At 39.1% G+C, this 23,277-nt stretch overlaps 2 protein-coding genes across 7 annotated transcripts; both read right to left on the reverse strand.

Moving 5' to 3' along the window:
* Nucleotides 1-176: 176 nt before the first annotated feature.
* On the reverse strand, nucleotides 177-12,740 carry LOC131699484 (matrin-3-like). 3 transcript variants are annotated; one of them, XM_058996388.1, is made up of 21 exons: nucleotides 12,595-12,740; nucleotides 9,143-9,971; nucleotides 8,095-8,156; nucleotides 7,945-7,983; nucleotides 7,732-7,853; nucleotides 7,550-7,599; nucleotides 7,043-7,162; nucleotides 6,722-6,847; nucleotides 6,275-6,457; nucleotides 5,755-5,882; nucleotides 4,802-5,321; nucleotides 4,338-4,455; nucleotides 4,185-4,207; nucleotides 3,835-3,957; nucleotides 3,236-3,361; nucleotides 2,653-2,787; nucleotides 2,058-2,188; nucleotides 1,517-1,850; nucleotides 998-1,223; nucleotides 692-813; nucleotides 177-547 (listed from the first exon to the last, which is right to left on the reverse strand). In XM_058996388.1, exons 2-21 carry the CDS (start codon nucleotides 9,863-9,865, stop codon nucleotides 509-511), a joined length of 3,450 nt encoding a protein of 1,149 aa, XP_058852371.1. In that variant the 5' UTR covers nucleotides 9,866-9,971; nucleotides 12,595-12,740; the 3' UTR covers nucleotides 177-508. The 3 variants fall into 3 exon arrangements, with proteins under 3 accessions (XP_058852371.1, XP_058852370.1, XP_058852369.1); XM_058996387.1 differs by having other exon boundaries at nucleotides 9,143-10,154; XM_058996386.1 differs by lacking the exon at nucleotides 12,595-12,740 and adding an exon at nucleotides 11,497-12,555.
* Nucleotides 12,741-15,129: 2,389 nt separating this feature from the next.
* On the reverse strand, nucleotides 15,130-23,201 carry LOC117431208 (uncharacterized). 4 transcript variants are annotated; one of them, XM_058996390.1, is made up of 17 exons: nucleotides 23,126-23,201; nucleotides 21,730-22,458; nucleotides 21,452-21,510; nucleotides 21,090-21,211; nucleotides 20,944-21,005; nucleotides 20,452-20,574; nucleotides 20,070-20,200; nucleotides 19,394-19,949; nucleotides 18,894-19,016; nucleotides 18,483-18,599; nucleotides 18,167-18,286; nucleotides 17,795-17,932; nucleotides 17,146-17,267; nucleotides 16,738-17,036; nucleotides 16,022-16,140; nucleotides 15,813-15,857; nucleotides 15,130-15,487 (listed from the first exon to the last, which is right to left on the reverse strand). In XM_058996390.1, the coding sequence occupies exons 2-17, from the start codon at nucleotides 22,357-22,359 to the stop codon at nucleotides 15,467-15,469; spliced, it is 2,787 nt and encodes a 928-aa protein (XP_058852373.1). In that variant the 5' UTR covers nucleotides 22,360-22,458; nucleotides 23,126-23,201; the 3' UTR covers nucleotides 15,130-15,466. The 4 variants fall into 4 exon arrangements, with proteins under 4 accessions (XP_058852373.1, XP_058852374.1, XP_058852375.1 ...); XM_058996391.1 differs by having other exon boundaries at nucleotides 23,109-23,130; XM_058996392.1 differs by lacking the exon at nucleotides 23,126-23,201 and adding an exon at nucleotides 22,898-23,102 and having other exon boundaries at nucleotides 15,130-15,484.
* Between the last annotated feature and the right edge of the window lie 76 nt (nucleotides 23,202-23,277).

Below are 23,277 nucleotides of genomic sequence, written 5' to 3' on the forward strand. Positions count from 1 at the left end.
TTCCAAATATTTATATCTGAATGTATGGAACTAGTTCACTTTAAATAAAAGCTACACTAGTATGCATTCACTGGAAATAATGGGTTTCCACTGACATTACCAGGATAAAATAAGAACCAAGTATAGGTTTAATAATCTTTATATAGAATTATATAAATAAAACTCAGTTAGACACATTTTAAAAATACAGACTCGATTTTATTGTTTCAGGACTCAAACACATGTCAGTCAATATCCAGCTACTGCATACATAATCTAAACCAAAAAAAAAAAGCAGCGATGGCTTCAACTTGATAAGATCTCAAACACAGACTATCCCGTAATGTTGAGTCTGTTGGAATGTACACTAACTGAAAACACAACACTAAAACAAATAAAAACAAAGAAATGTATAGGGTCAAAGCTATCTACTGTATAACAGACTTTCATAAAGAGTTTGTTTCTCTTTTACGATAAGGATAAACTGAAGATCAAATGAACACAACAGCAGAAAACTTCCAACTTGACTTCATATGCTCGTCTTAGTTTTCTCTTTATCCAACACGTTCTGTAAAACATACAAAAAAAGAAATGATTAAATAAATAAAATAAAAAAATCAACCAAGATCATGTAAACTTAGTTGGGAATGTTTTATCTAAAAATGGTCTATGGAATCGTTTCCTACATAAATAAACCAAACAGAAGTTGTACCTTCAGTTTCTGATAATGGGCCAGGCTGCTGCAGTGAGTGTTCTTTGCTGTAGATTCACTGGTGTAGAACAGACTGCAGAGTTTGCAATAGTAACCAACCTTGGGGACCACATATTCCACACCTACAAATAGAGCCGATAACATTGTAAAAGTATTATGAAAAACTGGCAAAGGGTGAAACTGCCAAAGTCATCCTGGCACAGTGTGACCATGGCTGTCCGTATCTTGCCAAGAATAAGGACACAACTGCAGAAGTGAATTAAGCAGGGCGATCTGGCCGAAGCCTCACCCAGAACGTTCTCTTACCGACGGGATTATTCGGCTGGTATGGTCCCAGGGTGGTAGGTGTGGGCTCAGGCTTGATGCTGTGCACAGTCTTCTCATCAGTACCAGTGTGCTGCTCATTCGCAGAGTCACATGCACCTCCTTTATGAACAATCTCAGTCTCCATGGGCTCCGTTTTAAGTGTCTTCGGGAGGGTCTCTTCTGTGTGCTCACCCTTATTGGTTTCTGCTGGTTTATCTACAGCCTCCTGAAATACGAAACACGGTTACTAACTTAGGGCAAAGAGAGATATGCAATATTATAGACCAATGTTTATGTATATTCTACTCTATAGTTGAGATTCCACTCTGCCTTAATTTAGTGGCGGTAGAGGGTATTATTTTACTTCAGAAATATTCCTCTACTGTAATACAATGTTATTTCATAAATTTCCTTCAGCTAACTGCAATTACATATCAGAATTCCTAAAAGATTACAATTGTCAGATAACATTCAAAGCTATTAAAAAGGTATTGTAACACAATGTTCCTGGCTGCTTACTCTTTCATCTAGACTGGGATTTGCTTCTGTATCCTCTTTTGTTGGTGGTATAACTTTCTCTGCTGGCTCCTCCAAGCTCTCCAGGGTTTCATGGGTCTCTATGGTGTCTGAAACTTCCTTCGCTTCAGAGACAGCACTTTCATTAAGATCTGAAACCTCTTGCTGGATTTCTTTCTGCTGTTCCTCGCGGACTCTCTTCTGTGGTGGCCCCTCCTCCTGCTCTTCTTTGGTTTTGGATTTAGAACTGCTGGAGGTTTCATCCTCACTCTTGCTCTGCTCTGCTCGTTCCCTCTTGGATCTCTTAGGAGACTCTTCAGGGACAGGGGGTCTCTTTCTGCAAAATTCATAATTTAAATGTATGTAGCACAGTGATAAGGACTCAAACATGACTAAGCCAGCAGCAAGACAGTCAGTCAAATTAGTTAACCCTTTGTGGTCAGCATATACAAGTCAGGGATATGTAGTACAAACTTACATTAAGAGCTGTCCTGACTAAAAGAATGCTATCTTTATTGGAATTTGTACTCAAACAGCAACATACCCTTGAGTGACTTTCTTGTACTTCCAGGACAGACGAACTAGCAACCTTTTACCATGAAACAAGGGGGGATTTTTCATGTACTGCCGGCACATTTCCTCTGCTTCATTAGGGTTTTCCATTTCAATAAAAGCCTGAAAAACAATTGTTTAACAAATGAGAACAGAGTTGCAACATTCTCTTCCGATGGAGATTACATTAACCAAGTCACACTGTTGGACCAATTCCGCCACAAAAGGTTAATTAAGATAAACCTGAATAAAGGAATAAAATAAGACATTGAAAGCAACATTGATATACTAAAACTTCTGTGTTAGCAGTATATCCTGCAGGATGCGGCATGTTAGCTAAAACTAAAACTTTACCACATACACAAAAGGCAATGTAGAGGACAAAGACAATTACATAGCAGTGTAGGCAACACTCACACAATACATAATATATGTAAAGTTTATTAGAAGGACAAAAAATTGACAGGATCTCCAGTTCTCTGAAGAATGGACAACTCAATTTATTGTGAAATATATATTTTCATTTAATATATGAAAATTACTATCCATTTGTGATTTTTACAAAAAATTGAGAACACCATCAGTACCTCATTGCGGACCCGTTGTATGTTGTAGCACTTCACTTTCCCAAAAGGCTCTGCGAGCTTTAAGAGAGCCTCATCCGAGTGCCTTGAAGGCAGGTTGCACACGGAGACAACTCGTCCTTTTTCAGATGTATTAGTCTAGCATTGAAAAAAAAAAAAGTAAAGGCAGAATTCAGTTCATAAGTGCGATGACACCAGTCATAATTCAAATCCAATTAAAGTATTGCAAGATGGTTTTTAAACAACTTCCTCTCATAGGGAGAAACAAACTCAAAAAAGTTTCACGCTACACTTACCTACAATGGACCTAAACTAATCCCTCTAGCCAGAAAGACTAAAAAGATCCAGTGTATTAATGTATAACTGAATGCATACCATTTTTAAAAAGCCAATATTTTAGCAGGTAACCTAACCATTGATAATTAGTGTAGTATTTACATTTTTTTTTAAAGAATAAAATAATGAATAGAATAAGGAAACCTAGTAACTTTTGCCATCTTGCTAGGGCCTAAAGAAGATTCAAACCTTAAATGGTGAATTCCTGGTTAAGTATTAAAATAAACACCACATATAATTTCAGACATACCTTAATTGTTTTATATGTTACAGACAGACGGACTTTCACATCGACGCCACACACCACACCTGTATTGGCAGTGTAGAATTCAGCCATAGCAATAGCTTCTTCAGTGGTTGACAGCTCCAAAAATGCCTTAAATTTACATGACAAAGAATGTGAAATCAGGAAAGGTATGAAAAGATTATAGAAAAACACCAACAATTTTATTAAGGCAACAAATGCCAAATGCTCAGCTCAGTTATTGCAAATATACATTTTCTGCTGCTGTAGATTATAAAACATAGAAATACAAGAAACTGAACGCAATACACTTTATGAAAACCAATGTGCAGTATCAGCTGAATACATGTACATTTTATCTAGACCAAGGCTCTCTAAAGCTCTTTTGAAGTACCCATTATGGGTGTTCTGCAGGGGCAATCTGAAGTCTTACAAGTACTGTACAGTCAAAATGCAGCATACTTGTCTTGTGTTTTAATCATGCAACATGTCTGATGAGCAGAAAACTACTACAGCAGAGTTTGTGTAGTTTATTGAGATTACCAATTGTGTGATCTGAATACCTCCTACCCGCCCACCAAGGCTGGATCTGTTGAAAGACTCACCTCATTCCTTTGGTTTAATATCAGCTTGTTCACCACTTTACCAAACGGTTCAGCCAGCCGTAGAATCTCCTTCTCGAAATTGTAACCTCTCCTAAAGGCAGAAACAGTAACCACCTTTCCACCCTGCAAGAAGACCACCATTTACTTACCAAAAAAAAGAATGCATTTTATAATTCTATTTAGCCGAAATTGTGGATTATTTAAGTTGGGTTCAAACTAACGTATGCAACATTATAGCTACATCCATAACTTAATCATAAGGTAAAAAAAGAAATAAATCAAGTAGAAAAATGTTTAGGCTAGTGCTACTTTAATTAGTTTTAAATTCCACATACAAATTTTTTACCAACCTGTTTACGCCACCGTTGACCATCTGCAATAGAAACAAAATCGTTGAATAAATTAATTAAAAGAATCATACTTAAAGTATACAGTAGTATAAAAATAAAACTTGGTTATCAAAGTTAACGCCTCTTAAGATGCAGTGAAATTGAAAGTCTTACTGGAAGATGTTGCATCTGATTCCGATTCCAGTCCTAACATTTCTTCCTCATCTCCCACCTCATCTAAAGTTACAAAATCCTCCATACTATCAGGGAAATCTGGCTCGAGGGACTCTTGCTGCAAGTAAAATATGTAAATTAAACAAACTGGACAATATACTAGTAAGTGCCTAAGTTAGACCTACTTCCTTTAACCAGATTTACTTGAACACAGTTGGTAAGTTTGCACTGGATCATTGGTTTCACAAAGGACTCTACCTGTACAACAACCTCCAGGATTAGTTTGCGAGATACGTAGCAGGAACAGATGCAAAGCATTATTTTAGTATACAGAGCTCACTTTGACAGTGGAGAAATTACGCTGACAAATGTTAATACAAAATGTTATATTGCTATTATAAATGCAAAAATAAACAGATATACACCAGTAGTTTCATGACCTGTCGTTGCACAGTGCTCCTTACCTCTTCACAGAAACTGGTCTCTGCTGGCTCCGATTCATCCAAGGATTTCTCGACTGGCTCATCCTTTTGGCTCTCTGAACTTTTCAAGGACTGCTCTGCTGGTTCCTCACACATGGTCTCCTCTCTTTCTAGGGGTTTATTTTCCATGTCCTCTGTTTCTAGGGATTTATTTTCCATGTCCCCTCTTTCTAGGGATTTATCATCTGGTCCTTTTTCTTGAATTTGTGAGCTAACTGTGCTTTTATCTGCTGGTTCCTCCGCTTGGGTTTCTGGATTTTCCAGAGATTTTTGCACGCATTCTTCTTTGGGGGTCTCTAAACCCTCGAGTGATTGGTGGAGCTCTTCAGGGTCTTCCTCGTCCCCCAGGTTCATCCTCTCCCCTTCCTCTACCTCTGCTGCATTGCTCTCCTTCACCACCTCCGGCTCACCTTCCACACTGGATGAAACGGTCTTGGATTTCAAACTAGTTATTTTCTTTTCCAACTCCTTCTTGCCGATATTTTTCCCCTTTGGCGTGTTCCTATCATACAAAATAATGCATCACCGCAATCAGTCTAAACAGTGTAATACTAGCAATGGTCTTTTCTTTTTGGGGGGGGGGGGGGCATTCTTGTGTGGCGTAATATAAAGGGAATGGAATATCTGATTAAATGGTTTGTAGAGACAAAGTAAAATGAATAAAAGAAAAGTAAGAACTGCATCATTGATATGGCCAGAGGTTGAAACATCGTGGCTATGAAACTGATTATTTTTACTGACACCGTACTGGAACTAGAAAACTGAAAGAATGGATAGTATTTGATACACTGCTGTTCTATCACAATAACTCATTGCACATTGTCATGTATAACTGAAGTCATTAAACAAGAGATTAAGATTAACTGTCAGACCATTGGTGGTAAAAACAATAAATAAACCTAATCTTCCAAAATGTTGGCTACTTTAGTGCTTACTTTGTCAGCCTCCTGTACTTCCTGCAGATGTTAAGTCTGACTTTGTAGCCCTTAATCTTGAGTTGGTTTACTGTGTAGTACTTCACCATCATCTCTGCATCTGCAGGGTTCACCATTTCAACAAACGCCTTGGAAAAAGAAAAGCAGCTTTAATGCAAATTCCACTATTTTTATAAAAAAAATGTTCCAGGTTACACTGTTGGAATAACATAAAAGCAAACAATTTACAAAATCAAAATGGTTGTAAATTACAATGTAGTAGAGGGAAGATGTCACGCTCTCTCAAGTTCTATATAAACAAACGTTAACTATGGAGCTGGAGGACTGTGGGGCTAATAATTTAAATAGTAATTAGAAGCAGACAAGCAGCTATAGCAATAACACAATGGCTGGTATTACCACTGGTGCTTCAAGAAGTCAAAACGTTCTTTGATTTAGACTGATGGGATTTATTTAGCACTTCAAGAGAACAAACACTGTTCATCAGCAGGACTCCCCTCTTACATCAGTGATTGCATACCTGTTTTGTTAAAACTAGAGAGTTCTTCACTGCACCAAAGCGCTTAGCCAATTCCAACAACTCTGACTCCAAGTCTTTTGCAACAGGCAGGTTAGCAAAATAGATCACGGCATATCCAGAGTCAGTGGCCTGTGGTGGTGTTCGGGGCTGGGTCTGTGTTTGGGTTCGTGTCGGTCCATTATTCTGAAAACATGCAATAATAATAATAATAATAATAATAATAATAATAATAATAATAATAATAATAATAATAATAATAATAATAATAATAATAATAATAATAATAATAATAATAATAAACAGAAAGTCAAACATTTAAAAGAGACCTAATTGTGTTAATATTAGAATAAAGTTATGTAAACATATGCAAAATGCCTGCTTGGATTATGAATAAAATTCAATACACCCTTGTGGAAAAACAAACCTAAATTCTTCACAATTACACACCTGAATAGTCTTAATTGCAGTAGACAAATACACCTGCAGCGCTTGGCCCCGGATGACAGCTTGTGTGCGCTGGTAGTATTTCACCATAGCAGCTGCTTCTTCATGAGTACGCATTTCCAGGAAGGCCTGAAGAGAATTGTTTTGTTACGTAAAGGAACGATAGTACTGGCAGTAAATCTTTAAATACATATGTATTTATTAAAAAAAAAAAAAAAAAAAATTATATACCATTGACTGTTTTACGACTACCAACCAAAACCACACCTGCAAGAACAGGAATAGCTAGGACTTCGCTCCTTGGAAATATTAGGCATGTCTTACCTTTTTCAGCAATACCAGGTGGTTATTTACAGTGCCAAAAGGTTCAGCCAGCTTAACCAAATCCTTTTGGTAACATTTCCCTTTGGCAAACTGTATTACCACCACTTTGCTGTCAGTAATCTGGAAGTGAAAGAATATTCATTACGGACACAAAAACACAAAACCACAGTGCTAAACAAAAAGCCTACAAAAATCCTGATTAATTGATCAATGAATGCATTCGACACAAAATGGAACTTCTAGCATGCCACACATCCACCAAATAAAAGCGTCAGAACTGAAGGGTCAGTGAATAAACACATTCCCTGTTTCAGTGCAATCCATGTTTCTTCCTGGAAGCAGGGCTGGGGTCAACGCCTGTTTTAAAAGCATTGGAATTGGAATTGAGAAACAGTAATTGACCACAACCCTGCCTGTAAAGATGTACTTTTTACCCTGAAGTACAGTCAATTCAGAGCAATACAAAAGTTAAAACTTATGGATTTTTTTCAGATAAGGAACCCTTACCCGTGCTTTCATGGGATCAACTTTCTGGCCTTGCTTTGAAATTCCTCCTCCTTAAAACCAACATAATTGAAAATTAAATCAGGATTGTAATGACTTCAATAACAACAACAAAGTTACTGTTTTAATATATATAGGATGCAACTGAAATTCCAATTCAAATACTGCAATAACTCATCCATTACCCATGCCCCAAGTAGAGCCGACTCCTCTCTTTGGAAGCCCAATGGGAAGAGAAACCAATGGGACTGGTCCCAGTATCCCAGCTGCTGGATTGGAAGTCCCCAACCCCAGAGGAGTTTGCCTACTGCAAACAACAAGTAGTACATGACATTATACAACCAAGAACTTGCAACAGAGAAACAGTAATGTCACAGACATACAACTGAACTACTCACATTCTGTTTGGCAGAACCTTTGGGATCCATTCTGGATACCTGCAAATAAAAACAATGTTAGCAAAAAAAAAAAAAAAAAAAAAAAAAAAAGGCAAAGCCCACAGAAATTAAATTCAACTCTTATGACACAAACATATATACAATTCTTACAGGTCCAGAAGTATCTGTCGATTCTCTGTGTGGCGCTCTCCATCATTATGCTGAATCCAATGCTACACAAAATAAAACACAAAAAAAGTCAAATGTTTTTAAACACTAGCTCTTTCAAGAGCTTCAATGCACACATATTGTTGCAGTATGCACTGATCTATTTCTTCCACTTGCCTCTGCAGAATATAATACTATAACACCATCTCTATTTTACATCTCTGCTTCCAAAATATGTAGCGTGACAAACGTTCGTCATTTGCTTAATGTTAAAAGCACTCGGTTTTCTTAAGTTAAACAAAATAGTTTAACTGTCTATATGTTCAATAACTCCTTACTTGTGTGCATTGAATAGAAATGTATTTAAAAAAAAATAAACTACAAGCTACTGTAAACATTTCGCTTACCGACCATGAAGACAATCCTTCTACTTAAGACAGACATTAATGATAATGTGCACAGCAGAGTTAAGACCTTAAACAGTGATTCTAATCTGGATCATAGAAAAGTCAAATTAGTTCACACGACCAGACGTAACTGATGCAAAGTCTTTTCAATGTCATAGATGGTGGGTTTTGGCCCAGAAGTAGTGATGCTGCAGATTATTCCACCACAGAAAGAGAAAGGTAAGCATGGATGCTGTGGTACCTTTTGAACTCAAGATGTGAATGCAGATGAAAACGTACAGAAGCAGTTGCCTTATTAGACCTATGCCCTCCTGGACAAGTTGGTACTGGGAAAACACAGAACCCTAAACTTGTCAATCTGGGCGCAGAACATGTTTATTCAGATGTATTATAGTGTTGAATTAGAAGAACTGGAGAAGGTATGGAAGAAAATCAGATAAGGACTAATTTGTTGAAATCCTCCTAAGGCCAGAACAGCAAGATGACAGGCCATAACTCTGCTTCTAGTAGTCACGATGTGACCATAGAGTTTGGATGAAATCATTGAACAGCCTCTTTCTTTAACCAATAAAAGCCAGGACAGTTTGCTGGAAAGGATTTATGTTAAACAGAGCATGGACATTAAAAACCTGAAAGATACTGACCTTGATAGAATGCACATCAAAGTCGCAAAGGGTGCACACATGTGGAAAGGTACTGGGCAGAATTCCATGGTAATCCTCAATCTTGCTGAGAGACGGGAACCCTGTCCTCCTCTCCATAAATGACCTTTCAGGCACAGGAGCGGGGCCCCTCCGATCATATTCTGACTCATAGTGACCACGGGACGGTTCAGGATACCGGTCACTGCCTCCCATTCTCTCCTCATAGTCTAGCCTCTCGTAACTTCTAGAGGGACCCTCTCTCTGCTGCCCGTAATTATAGTTAAATACACGAGGAACGGCATTAGATTCTTTTTTACTATCTGGCCTACTACACGCAGCCTCATCCCAGTCATCCCTGACAGGTCTATATGGTTGTTCCCGTGGGGGAGAGAGATTGTCTCTAGGCCGACTGGGGAGACCTCTTTCTTCAGCTCTCTGCGATTTCAGCTGCATGATAAGCCGAGGCAGCGTCTCCACATTGAGTTTTTCATCAGGAACGTTTGACAGTACTTCAAATTCTTCAGCCGAGAGACCAAGACTGGCAAAAAGGCTCCTGGCTTTGTCTAAGGGACTGCGACCCTGCGAGGCATAAGCATCCTGGCCTTTACTTTGATCATCAAAAGAGGCAGCCATGCCATGGGAGGAACCAGTAGAGGGAGAGTAGTGACTGCGAGAGCCTTGCATGTTTAAGCCGGAACCGGTTCCAAAATCAAAGTGTTCCATCCTGGCACCGCTTTGGCTTGCTCTTCCAGGACCGACAGAGGAATTTAAAGCCTGTGCAGCAGCGAGGAGTCCGTATCCTGCTGCAACGCCTTTTGGATCTCGTGAGCTATCCCGGGACATTGCAAAAGATACAAACTTGGATTACAACTCAGTTAAAAAAGGTAAAAGCTTAGAACAAAGACTACTGTGTCTTATCGAAGAGACTGGGTGACATGTCAAGCGAGAATGTAAAAGGAGAATGAATGCTGCGATTGCAGATTTCCTCTTCTGGAGATGATATCAGACTGCTCTGTAGAAACACAAAATCAGTAAAAATTAAAACGCCAAATTAGCATCTCTTCAGGAGACACACATATACTGAAAGAATTGTTTAAATGATCCTCTAAAAGAGGGTTGGTAAAGGCTCACAGGTGGATCACCGATTTTCTTCTAACTGTACAGTTCTATTAAAAAATATCTATTATGTGAAAGATTAAAAACAGGCATTACTGTTGCTAGAAACCGACTTTTCAGCTTTAACAAATAACCCAATGGGTAATTTTGCTGACACTGCAAAGAACTGTGAAGCAGTAGGAGACAACAACAATAATGTTGGGGAAAATATTACATTGTTTGTTGTATGCGGTCTTAAGCACAATGTCCATACCAGACAAAGACGTGCAGATGTAAATTGCTTAGCCAAAAATAATTAACTGGCCATACCCAGTTACACACTCAAACTGGAGTACCACCTTGTAAATTCCAAGGGTTAACCATGCCATAGGGAGCATAACGGTTTTAGCATGAGGGCTACTGTACAATGAAGTGATCTAAAAGCCAAAGAGGCCATGTGAAGTCTCTAAGAATTGAAGCTGTAATACTACGTCTCAAAGCATCCTACTAAAAGCAGAAGAGTTGTTGACATAGGAATACACAGAATGCCACAACACTAAGCCAGCGCCAACAGAATTAAGATGGTCAATAATACCACAATGGGGATCAAATTAAGCTGAAGCATCCCTTAGAAAATGGATGAAGGTGGGTCCCACTGCAGTATCTGGTATTCGTTACGATTATGAAGACAGAATTAGTCTCATCGCTGATTAACACTAACACAGAAATTCAGTTTAGCGTTACAGGGCTTTTTGGTGTTATAAGCCATTGGCGTCTGTAACGCAAAAAATGCTGCATCTCCCTTATAGAACGTGTGCGTAATGACGTCATACTGAAAATTAAAAAATATAATAAATAAAATGCATATCACATGTTTCAAACTTAAGTGCAATAAAGACGGGAACAATCTGATCCAATACAAATGCCTGCAAGTCCAGAACTGCTAAAAAGAACAGAAAATGGAATAGGGCAACCCCAGTGTCATGCAGCAGAAATGAAGGTGGCCATTTGCATTCAAGAAAACGATAAGAAGCATAAAACAAACAAAAAAAACACATAACAATTAATAATGAAGGGCTGAAATGCAGAAAAAAGGCCAATAACATGAATTTAAACCGCGAATAAAAAGGTTATCGTACCAAGCTATAAATAAAAGGTTATGTTTGAGAAAGCCAATAAAACAATGTTTTCTTTCGCTAGTTGCATCTTCTTTAGCAGCCGCATCTATACCAGATATAATGGATTTGGTTAGTGCTGACCGTAAGGAGTTTGACGACATTTTTAATTGTGCAGCAACTTCCCTAAGCAGATGAGCTGCTCTCTTCAGCCAAAAAAGAAGCCACAGCAATCCAAGACGAACGAAAAACAGTAAACGCATCAGGAGTTTTGTACCAAAACTGGGTCAACTTTTGCAAGGAAAGGATAGACATATGGGCTGTAATTAGGAAGATGTAGACCTTCTCATACACCGACAGCCAGAACAATGTGCGACTGAAGTAACTGCTGAGAAAAAAAATACATTTGGGGAATTAAATGAATGCAGCTGACTTGATTGCAGTAGAAACCCTGCCCTTCACTGCTAACGAAAAAACAATGGTTAGGAAATAATAAAAATACACTGCAATGTTCTTGATAAAGACCTAAAGCACCGTTTTCATTATAGTCATCAGCTACAAATATTAACCATTAATTAAAATGAAGCAACCAATAATTAAGCTCGTACAAACTAAACTACCGTTTAGTATCGGTCTAGTTTCATAATATGTTTTTTGTTGCAGTTAAATATGTTGCATTTGATTTGGCGTTACATTTTTGGGGCCTTGTGAGCCATTGGCTCCGGCTAAGGCAAAACGTTTGTCTACAGCGCTGTCTTATACCTAGAGTTAACAAAAGTGCATCACCGATTAAAACCAAAAACAGCGGTTTACGAAGTAAATTGAGTCTGCCTGCTTAATATGATATATTGTGCAATATTACTACGTCTAAACGTTACTATTACTAACCACCCCAACCAAAAATGCATTGTTTACACACATGCCGAAGTCGTACACACACCCAGAGCGCAGAATACTTATACTTTAGGCTTTACTTTATAATGAAGAACAATAGCATAAGTAAACAAACGTGTCATTTAAACTGTGCAGTAACGAGATTAAAAAAACGTAACGCATTCAACACATCGCAATTAGAATTTAAAAAGAAAACACAACTAGTACGAACAAAATGGAGGCGACGAAAACAAAACGCAAGAGCCCCGTTTTAACCTGCGGGATTTATGTGAATACTGTAAGACCTATTCAATCTGCTGCATTTTCTATTAACAATAACTACTTTGATAATTATATTCAAATCGTTACCGTAACACGTTGTTATTACTGTTAAGGATTTTATTTCGCTTCCACCACAGCACTAGTATACAGCAGCACGCCAGTAGTCCACAATCCGCCCCCTTTCGTTAGACCCAAGAAGCAATTTACGCATAACGGAAATGGTTGGTGTGTGGAACTTTCTGGGAAGAGAACATGTGTTTGTTAATTTAAATGCCCTAATTGTAGCGTTTATTGAGAGATTACACTCTCATGCTGATCGAGAGCCATTAGTGAACAAGCCCAAAAAGCAACGCTCAGGCATCGGTCGGCATGTGAAACAGCTGTCCGCAGAGGTTCAAGAAGCTAGGAAAGAGGGAAGAAAGCCCTATTCAAGGGTCCATATACAGACGTGCTCAAATTTGTTGGTACCCTTACAGCTCATTGAAATAATGCTTCATTCCTCCTGAAAAGTGATGACATTAAAAGCTATTTTATCATGTATACTTGCATGCCTTTGGTATGTCATAGAATAAAGCAAAGAAGCTGTGAAAAGAGATGAATTATTGCTTATTCTACAAAGATATTCTAAAATGGCCTGGACACATTTGTTGGTACCCCTTAGAAAGGATAATACATAATTGGATTATAGTGATATTTCAAACTAATTAGTTTCTTTAATTAGTATCACACATGTCTCCAATCTTGTAATCAGTCATTCAGCCTATTTAAATGGAGAAAAGTAGTCACTGTGCTGTTTGGTATCATTGTGTGCACCACACTGAACATGGACCAGAGAAAGCAAAGGAGAGAGTTATCTGAGGAGATCAGAAAGAAAATAATAGACAAGCATGGTAAAGGTAAAGGCTACAAGACCATCTCCAAGCAGCTTGATGTTCCTGTGACAACAGTTGCAAATATTATTAAGAAGTTTAAGGTCCATGGAACTGTAGCCAACCTCCCTGGGCGTGGCCGCAAGAGTAAAATCGACCCCAGAGTGAACAGAAGGATAGTGCGAATGGTAGAAAAAGAACCAAGGATAACTGCCAAAGAGATACAAGCTGAACTCACGTCAGTTTCTGATCGCACCATCCGTCTCTTTTTGAGCGAAAGTGGGCTCCATGGAAGAAGACCCTGGAGGACTCCACTTTTGAAAGAAACATAAAAAAGCCAGACTGGAATTTGCTAAAATGCATATTGACAAGCCACAATCCTTCTGGGAGAATGTCCTTTGGACAGATGAGTCAAAACTGGAGCTTTTTGGCAAGTCACATCAGCTCTATGTTCACAGACGAAAAAATGAAGCTTTCAAAGAAAAGAACACCATACCAACAGTGAAACATGGAGGAGGCTCGGTTATGTTTTGGGGCTGCTTTGCTGCACCTGGCACAGGGTGCCTTGAATCTGTGCAGGGCACAATGAAATCTCAAGACTATCAAGGCATTCTGGAGCGAAAAGTACTGCCCAGTGTCAGAAAGCTCTGTCTCAGTCGCAGGTCATGGGTCCTCCAACAGGATAATGACCCAAAACACACAGCTAAAAGCACCCAAGAATGGATAAGAACAAAACATTGGACTATTCTGAAGTGGCCTTCTATGAGTCCTGATCTGAATCCTATCGAACATCTATGGAAAGAGCTGAAACTTGCAGTCTGGAGAAGGCACCCATCAAACCTGAGACAGCTGGAGCAGTTTGCTCAGGAAGAGTGGGCCAAACTACCTGTTAACAGGTGCAGAAGTCTCATTGAGAGCTACAGAAAACGTTTGATTGCAGTGATTGCCTCTAAAGGTTGTGCAACAAAATATTAGGTTAGCGGTCCCATCATTTTTGTCCATGCCATTTTCATTTGTTTTATTATTTACAATATTATGTTGAATAAAAAATCAAAAGCAAAGTCTGATTTCTATTAAATATGGAATAAACAATGGTGGATGCCAATTACTTTTGTCAGTTTCAAGTTATTTCAGAGAAAATTGTGCATTCTTTGTTTTTTGTGCAGGGGTACCAACAAATTTGAGCACGTCTGTAAATATCTACACCGACAGGCAGATGGTCACAGTAGATAAACAAGAAATAATACGTTTGAAAAAGTAAATGAATGCAGAAATACACTTTGAGTGGTGTGCTACTGTCTTTTTGTGTTCGTTTGTTTATTTTAACAATTCAATGTACAATTGGTTTTTATGTTTGACTAGATAAAAAAAAAAAATGTAACTGTTGTAAATAGATTGTTAAAAATCTTCCATTCTCATTCATCCACTAAAGGCATTTGCCCTACTGTGATGTTAAGAGCCCTTCACTGTTAACCCATGAAACAAAGCCACGAATTTTTGGTTCAGAAAAGGGAGCGACCCCAGTTATTTCAAGTGAAGGAGTTAGACAGGCAACAGCCCAACAAGTTCCAATACATCCTTACAGGTACTGTTATAACGTACATGAATGTGATTCTGGCTTTATAAATATTTACATTTTATTATTATTATTCAAAGGGAAAAGCTAACTATTATTGTTACAAAATCATAATTTGTGTTATTTCCCATCATTTTGTATTTTATTAGGATTCTAGAACATAGGTATATTCCAAGATCAGTGTGAAAATACTGATTTTATTGAATGTACAGTGAAGGTTTATTTGTCTAGATCACACTCATATGAAGGACACAACAGAATTTTAAACACCAGGCTGTGGTCTCAAGCATCACTTCTGGGTTGTGAGGGAAGAACAACTTCAGGGAAGGTTATTGCAAAACAAATGGCATTATCTATCAATGGTTAACCATTTGCTTATCATTTTACAAAATAATCCCAAGGTAAATATATATACAATGATTTAAACAGAGCTCAGGTGAACAGCCAGAAATGCAGAACTTTGACAGTCTTTTCTGTGGTTCTTTCGATTCACAGACCTCCAACAGTGTTCATTCTATTCCGTTTCAGACACCTGCTGGAAAACAATAAAAAAAATAAATCAGAATATTAGCCTTTATGATCAAACATGACACAAACTGAATCAGTAGATTTATTTTATACACACACACACACACACACCTGACAACATGAAAAAAAAAGGAAATCTTATTTTATAAAAATTATAACTACATCTCAGAAAGATAAGACAAAACAAAGCACCCCATTTGTTGCTGCTAAGGGCAAGCAAAACCTCAGACTCCAATGTCAATCCAACAAATGTGTAACTGCAAAACGTGTCCAAGAAGGTCATGGTGTAAGAGCCACCAATTACTGCACACAGAGAATGAAAACAAACTTACCATTGACTCCACTGTTAGCTGTTGGTCCAGTTCTGCGATCGAGGTCTGAAAAAAAAAAAAAAAAAAGATTAAATGAACCATTTTTTTAAAAAATGTTTTATTATGTATGTATGTATTTAAAAAATAAATGAACCTTATAGTCCTTTTAGTCTCTGAAGGATTATCAGATTGTTTTATCAAATGTTCTTGACAATTGTGCTAAACTTTACCTTTACTTTCTCATAATGTTCCAGGCTGCTGCAGTGGGCAGTCTTCTCGTTTTCACTGCTGGAGAACACGCTGCACAGTTTGCAGAAGTAACCCGTCCTCGGGACCATATACTCCAAGCCTGTAATTACAGCAGCAATATAACAATGCAAACTGTTAAACAATTCTGATAATCCACACGTTAATGGAGTCTTATGTCAGTCCAGCGTAATCACAGATGGTCAGGGGGGATTAATCAAGGCTTTTCTTTTTGTGTAAGAAAAAAATAACTTTGTCACTGAGTCAATTTACTTGAATAATGCTTGTTTCATATTTTCCTTTTACTCCTTGAAAACATTTCATTTCACATTACAGGTTTCTTAAAACTGGGCAATTTAACACCAACAAAGAGTTATTTAGAAAGTGGAAATCTAGTCCTTGCATACTGCTTGAGTTCCCCATATTGTTTGTGTGTGTGTGTTGGATTGCCATTGGAACTATTGTAGACACCTTTTATTTTTATCTGTGCCCATGCAAAGGTTGGCAGTGTGCTAAAACCACACTTTCTGTCCATCTGTATCCACCCTATCTCACAAACCAAGTAGGTCTTGGAGGTCCAACCTGCAATCTTTCGTAAGGCACAGTACTGATGCTATCACGCTGCCTGTTAGGTAATGGCTGGTTTTACCAGAATACATGACTTAGTTTATATTTTAATCTACGGCAGAACAGCTCTTACCAACAGGGTTGTCGGGAGTGTATGGTCCCAGAGTGTTTGTGGTCTTGTTGTTACCAGCCTGTGGCCTATCAGTTGAGTCTCCTGCCCCTCCATTATGGACAGTTTCAGTCTTCTCAGACTCTGGCGGTACAGTCTTCTCAGACTCTGGCGGTACAGTCTTCTCAGACTCTGGCGGTACAGTCTTCTCAGACTCTGGCGGTACAGTCTTCTCAGACTCTGGCGGTACAGTCTTCTCAGACTCTGGCGGTACAGTCTGCACCTGTGTAGCATTTTCTGTGTCAGCATTTTCGCCATTGCATCTTGAAGAACAAAATAAAACAATAAATAAGACAGACACATAGAAATCCTTCTTCAGAAATGAACGAGGAGCCACAGTTAAGAGGATAGAGCAACAGTGCCTTCACTTACCCAAAGGTGTAATTCTTTAAGAGGCTCACTTCGATCTTTTTAAAGTGAATCTTCAAGGGGCGTTTTTTATAGAATGTCACCATGATCTCTGCCTCAGCCCGGTCTACCATTTCCACAAAAGCCTAGTTGGGGAATTCACATTACTACATAAAATATATATTAAGTACAATCTAGCATAAGACAATTGTATAGAAATAGCTAGACGTGAATGTAACTCTTCAGGGCACTCCTTCAGTACACAAAGCAGGAAAAAAACAACAAAAAACACTGTGATTAAACCTAAAAGTAGTATATTTCACTAGCTTTTCTACCACTGCCAACTTCTTTTTAAAATCTTCCCAGTTGTAAAATCCCATTTGCACTGTAGATTTGTGCAGCCAATTCCAATTCCTTTATAAAACCAATTCCCAATTCCAGTTCCCACTCACTATCCTTTTTAATCAATTCCAAACCATCATTGATCAAACTTGCAAAATCACAATTGCACAATCACAATCTAAAATATCAATTCCAATTCCTTCGAAGGGAATTGATTTTAAAAAGGAACTGGAATTGAAAAAACAGAAATTGGCCCCAAACCTGATAACAATGTTGTGTCTGCCGTTAAGGAATACTGTGTTACAAACAATGTGTTAGAAATGTTTCTCACCTTTTTAATTTTATTTGCGATGGTGATTTTCAGCACAGCCCCAAAGCGCTCGGCCAATTCCTGCAAATCTACCCTGGAGGTTTTTCTAGAAATATTACTGAAACACAGCACTGAGGTAACAGGTTCAAAGAGTGGTCTCTGGGGGGGAAAAATAAACATATTGTATGTGCACAAATTGCAGACTAGACATGGCTTTTTACCATCAGAAATACACCCATTTAAAATCTACACTCCATACCTTTTTTTGTTTTAATACAATTATTTGTAATGACAGAACAACATGAATTACAGACAGGCAGATGCAAAACAGAAGCAGCCTCCGTTCACAATTGAAATATTACTCAACACATTATTGCAGATATTTAGACTTACCTTTACAGAGGTCATTTTATCTGACAAACAAATCCTCAATTCACGGGCAGGATCATTTGTAGCCTGGTAGTACCGCACCATAACCCTTGCTTGTTCATATGTAAGCATTTCCAGGAAGCCCTGCAGTATAGAAAAGTCATGCCAAAAATGATTGCACTTACGAGACTTTATCACACTTAAATCAGCCCTTTAGAATCTTTTTCATTTTTTTTTTTTTTAAATCCACCTGATTATAGGATATAAATTAATCTTGAGGTGTTCCAATACATGTGCACACTACTGTATATATTTTGTATTATTATTCAGCATATCTTACAGAGGACTGGTAAACCAGGTAGGCGACCACAGTGCCGAAAGGCTCAGCCATCTCCAGCAAATCCTCCACGGAGCACGACCATTTCCTGAAGCGTATGTCCACCACTTTGCTGCTTCCCTGGTAATGAAAGAACATTCATTATTAATGATTTATAAAAAAAACAAAAAACAAAAAAAAACATTGAACAAATCCCACTTCCTGATCTTGGCTGCATCACATGGTCTTCAGCCCCCAGCACACACGTTCCTGGCCCCTCCCATATAGGGGAATCCTTTCAAATACTGCAGTAAAGGCAGCAAGTACAGAATTGAAGCGTACTCAAATCTCGCGCCATTTTTACAGGCATCAGTACTGCAAACGCTGTGCAGAAATGCATAGCCGCAGAAGAAGTCAGTGTTGCTGGCTGCTTACTTCTACCTCGACACCAGGCCCTGTAGAAAATCTGCCTTTCTGCGACGGCCATGGCTTTCGGATCTTTGATCTATCGAGGCATTGGTCCTTCCCCTGCCCTGCAGCCTTCGCTTTCTCCTTCTCCTGCAAGAAACACAAATATTTCAGGGTTAAACAGCATTGGGTTTTATTGTAAAATGCTTTCGGTTTCTAGGGAATAAATTAAGACTCTCGTTTGGTAGGATATTCCAACTATTTCCGTGAGCCTTAAATTGAAGTATTTCATTAAACTTATAATATAGAACTCAATGTCTAGGAGGACTGAAATGTTACCCCCTCCAGCTTTCCAGGTTGCCATGGCAAATGAAAATATGTTCTGGTTGGGTTTGTAACATTAAAAGGACTTGATTTGATTTTAACATTATATGATGCGTTAATAATCTAAAAAGGATGGGGCATTTAAAAGCATACACCACCTCCTCCTCCGCGCCACAGCATATCCGGTGTTCCTGGTTGCTTACCCCTTCAGGCCCAGCTGATGACTCCTCCTTTTGTGCAGACTGGCTGCAACTCTTGTCTTGCCCCTCTGAGGGGGTCTCTGAACTCTCCAGGGGTTTATCTACAGGCTCCTCCCCTTGTGTCGACTGGCTGCCTTTATTCTCTAGCGCTACCTCTTGGGTTTGTAAACTTTCCAGGGATTTATTGAATGGCCCCTCCCCTTGCCCCAGTTTTCTGCCACTCCTCTCTTGCTCCTCCCCTTCTGTGTCTGAACTGTCCATGGATTTATCTGCTGGCCCCTCCCCTTGTGCCAGCCGCAAGGCTGTGTTGTCTTGCTCCTCCCCTTCACTTTGTGAACTGTCCATGGATTTATCTGAGGATTCCTCCCTTTGCCGACTCTCCCTCCTCTCTTGTCTCTCCAGGGATTTCTCTTTTGACTCCTCCCTTCTTGTCCGGTCATATCTGGACGTCCTTCGTGTTCTAGAGGACTCCCTGTCCCCAGATACTGAGCGTCCAGTCCTGCTCCCACTCCCTGGAGCTTCACCTGAAGTGCTGGGTGACTTGACTTCTTCCCGCATCCTGTCATAAGCCAATGAAGAAGACTTTGTTTTTATTTGTTATATCAGCATTTTACCCTCATATTCTCATACCACCAATAAGCTTCATGATGTTCTTAGTTTCATCATACCCCTCTCTTACCAATGTGCAAGCTTCTTGTGCTTCAGGAATATGGACACACCGATCCGGTCTCCGTTGACTTTGGCAGCATGGGTCCTATAGTACCGCACCATCTTCTCTGCAGCTTCAGGATGCTTCATTTCCAAAAAAGCCTGCAAGAAGTCCAAGTTGTTAATTCATCTCTCTCACTCATGGCGATTTTATCTGCCTTAATAATTACCAAAGCCGTGTTAAGCCTGATGTTTCTTTTTTGCAGTCAAGCAGACAAGCACTAGGCTACTGACAATGATATGTATAATGAGAAAGCTTGTTAGAAATGTATTTACCCAGCATGTTCGGCACATTATCATTATTATTATTATCAATCGACATCATTATTATTTTGGTTTTCTGCATTACCTACCTCTTTATTGCTTCTGAGTATTTTGTAGCACTGCACAGGCCCAAAAGATTTTGCCAAGTCAAACAGGTCTTCATTTGTGTAATTTTCAGATGGCAGGTTCACCAGATGAATTACTCTATGTTGCTTTAAAAGAAAATACAGAACAATATATACATTACGTAAATATACATGTAATACTCAGAACCTTTTGTCCAATAAGAAAAAAACAATCAAACAAACATTGAAACCAATTCAAACACCTTTAAAATAAAAATAAATAAATTGAGGAGACAGAGGGGGGACGGGGACTGGGGAAAGCACACCTGAAGCAGCGGCAAGGTTCCTGCTTTGAAATTTGGGAATGTTGAATTATTCTTTGAATATTGTAACTCTGCACAGCCATGTGTAATGCAACACTGTTCTACGATGAAGAACTATGGCCAGCTTTACAGTGCAGAGCGATAGCAGTGCCAATAGTACTGAAGTCCCTTTTAGGTACAATATTACACTGACCTTTTCTTTCAAGGGATGACTTCTCTCGCCTCTTCTTGATTTCATTCCGCCAGAAACTGAAACTAAAAATAGGAAGAATTGATTGAAACCTGTTTCAGCATATACAGCTTAGTGTACATCTGGGTTCTGAGGAGTAATAAGCCCACCGTTTCCCACTCTCCTATCAGGACGCATTCTTCTCCTTGAGATATCAATTGGAAGCAGTGGAGGAGGCGCCACGTATCCAGGTGCGGGATAGCTGGTGTCCCATCCCGGACGGACTGGCCTGCTGGAAACAACAAGCAGTACATTTCTCATTAAAAAAATAATACATCCTCAAATTCATATACATTCTATAACTTGGGCTTCAGAATGTCTTCAAGTTTCCTCTCAAACTGATTAGCATGTTATGGTATTGACAGACAAATGCTTTGGCTATGATATATATAGGGATGATATATTTCAAGCAAATTTGTTTCATTATTTTATCTGAACTACTTTGTACACATATGTAGACCTATATGCTTACCGGTCAAAATCGGTAGGGCGACTCTTTGAATAAGGTGATCTATGCTGCCAATTCCAGGACTGCAAGCAAAGGAACATGTATATATAAAAAATGAGAATTTTCAGAGTCTATAAAATGAAACCACTGAATGAATGTGCAACTTTGAATGTACAAATTGGTGTTTTATGTGTCAATAAACCCCCACACAATCTGAATTTTAAACCCTTGGTTATTCTCCCTTTAAATAATGCAGTTGACAGGGGAGTAAAAGAACAGAACAGAACAGACAGTGACCTCACCTGCACATCCGAGAAGTACCTTTCAGGTCTAGGAGCGGGACCATCCCAGTCGTATTCTGAGGGATAGTAAGTACGATACCCTGCAGTGTGTAGAAAGTCAGTGCTGCCTCCCATTCTCCCAGAACTATAAGCAAAAGCATCCGTCCTCCTGCGCTTCACCTCCCTGTCGGCTCTGTAAGGTTGTTCTCGTGGGGGGGAGCGGAAGTCTCTGGGGTGGTTAGACACACTGCTTCCTTCCGCTCTCTGTGCCTTGAGCTGCAGGATACTCTGCTGCAGGTTCTCCACACTAAGCTGATCCTCAGACATGCACGCTAGTGCATCCAAGTCTTCGCGAGGGAGACCAAGACTGGCAAAAACGTTTGTGGCTTTGTCCAAGTATCCGCTCTGCAAGGAATTCGAATTCGGGCCTCTTGTTACATCCAAGGATGGTGCCATGCTATGGGACGCTCCAGCAGAGACCAAGTCCAGATTCTGGGTGCCCTGTATGCTTAAGCCAGAATTCATGCCATGATTTAGGTTTGCTGTCCCTGCACCATTTTCACTGGGGTTGCAATATGAACTCAAAGCAAATGCACTGGAACCAAAACCATCCATGTGCGCACCCTCAAAAGAGCCATTGTTGTCCGACATATTGTGGGACCAGTTCCAATTAAGTTGAGGATGAGGGACTCGGCATGAGACCAGCGACCTCTCGAAGATGAAGAATCAACCGGGTGATCTATGACAGCTCTGCAAAATATTATTTAACATGATTTATTGATAATTCATTTGAATAATGCATGGCTTATTACAGCATATAAACAACAATTTCTAACATAAACATGTCTCAATACACTAGTCACAGTAGATCAGTTTGATGATTCGTTTGTGATCGCTGCAGTCTACATGCAGTACAGTAAAGCAGGAGTTTCCCAAACGTTCTTACCCGAGGCCCACTATAAGCACTTATTAGGAAAAATGACGAATTAACAACATTTTTAAACCTGTAACACTGCAAATAAACGTAATATAAATGGTTGTTTTTTATTTGAATCTTAACTTTTCTTCATGAGTATGTCATTGCAGGTAAAACATACAATGTTAATAGATTTGTAACCCAAGTCCAATGCGACTAAGCACACGTCAATGTTCTCATATTTACTATGTACAGAGCAATAACAGTACAGACCCTGCACACACAACACGACCGAAGAAATGGCGACTGTAGAAAACAACGTCGTTTTGTTTTGTTTATTAAGTAGGACTGAAGACACCATGTAATGTCAATAATGCGTGTCTATCCAAACAAAAGCTACACACAAAAATACATAAATATGTAACTCGAGATGTACATATTTTTTTTTTCATTCAGTATTTGACCAAACCCACAAACCGCTTACTTCCTAATAATGTATACCTTCATCAGGAGGCTTCTTTTGATGACGTAAGTCGTGGAAAACACGTGACCCAGACTCTATATTAGGGTCTATTTTGTGCCCTCTACTGGATTTGCATTGTATCACACTTAAAGGACCTGGGGTTTGTCTGGGTCAAATTAGATATGCAAGT

Source organism: Acipenser ruthenus, chromosome 22 (genome assembly GCF_902713425.1).
Source record: "Acipenser ruthenus chromosome 22, fAciRut3.2 maternal haplotype, whole genome shotgun sequence".
In the NCBI taxonomy this organism is placed as follows: Eukaryota; Metazoa; Chordata; class Actinopteri; order Acipenseriformes; family Acipenseridae; genus Acipenser; species Acipenser ruthenus.

What these genes read in the sequence shown, in the direction of transcription:
- LOC117431208 (XM_058996390.1), bottom strand. Translation starts at nt 22,359, where the DNA reads ATGTCGGACAACAATGGCTCTTTTGAGGGTGCGCACATGGATGGTTTT. An exon ending in CGCCCTACCGATTTTGACCG is followed by an intron (nt 21,212 to 21,451) that starts GTAAGCATATAG and finishes TGTTGTTTCCAG; the next exon opens with CAGGCCAGTCCGTCCGGGAT. An exon ending in TGATAGGAGAGTGGGAAACG is followed by an intron (nt 21,006 to 21,089) that starts GTGGGCTTATTA and finishes TCCTATTTTTAG; the next exon opens with TTTCAGTTTCTGGCGGAATG.
- LOC131699484 (XM_058996386.1), bottom strand. Translation starts at nt 11,615, where the DNA reads ATGCGTTTACTGTTTTTCGTTCGTCTTGGATTGCTGTGGCTTCTTTTT. An exon ending in AAGGTTCTGCCAAACAGAAT is followed by an intron (nt 7,854 to 7,944) that starts GTGAGTAGTTCA and finishes TGTTGTTTGCAG; the next exon opens with TAGGCAAACTCCTCTGGGGT. An exon ending in ACCTGGTATTGCTGAAAAAG is followed by an intron (nt 6,848 to 7,042) that starts GTAAGACATGCC and finishes AATTCTCTTCAG; the next exon opens with GCCTTCCTGGAAATGCGTAC.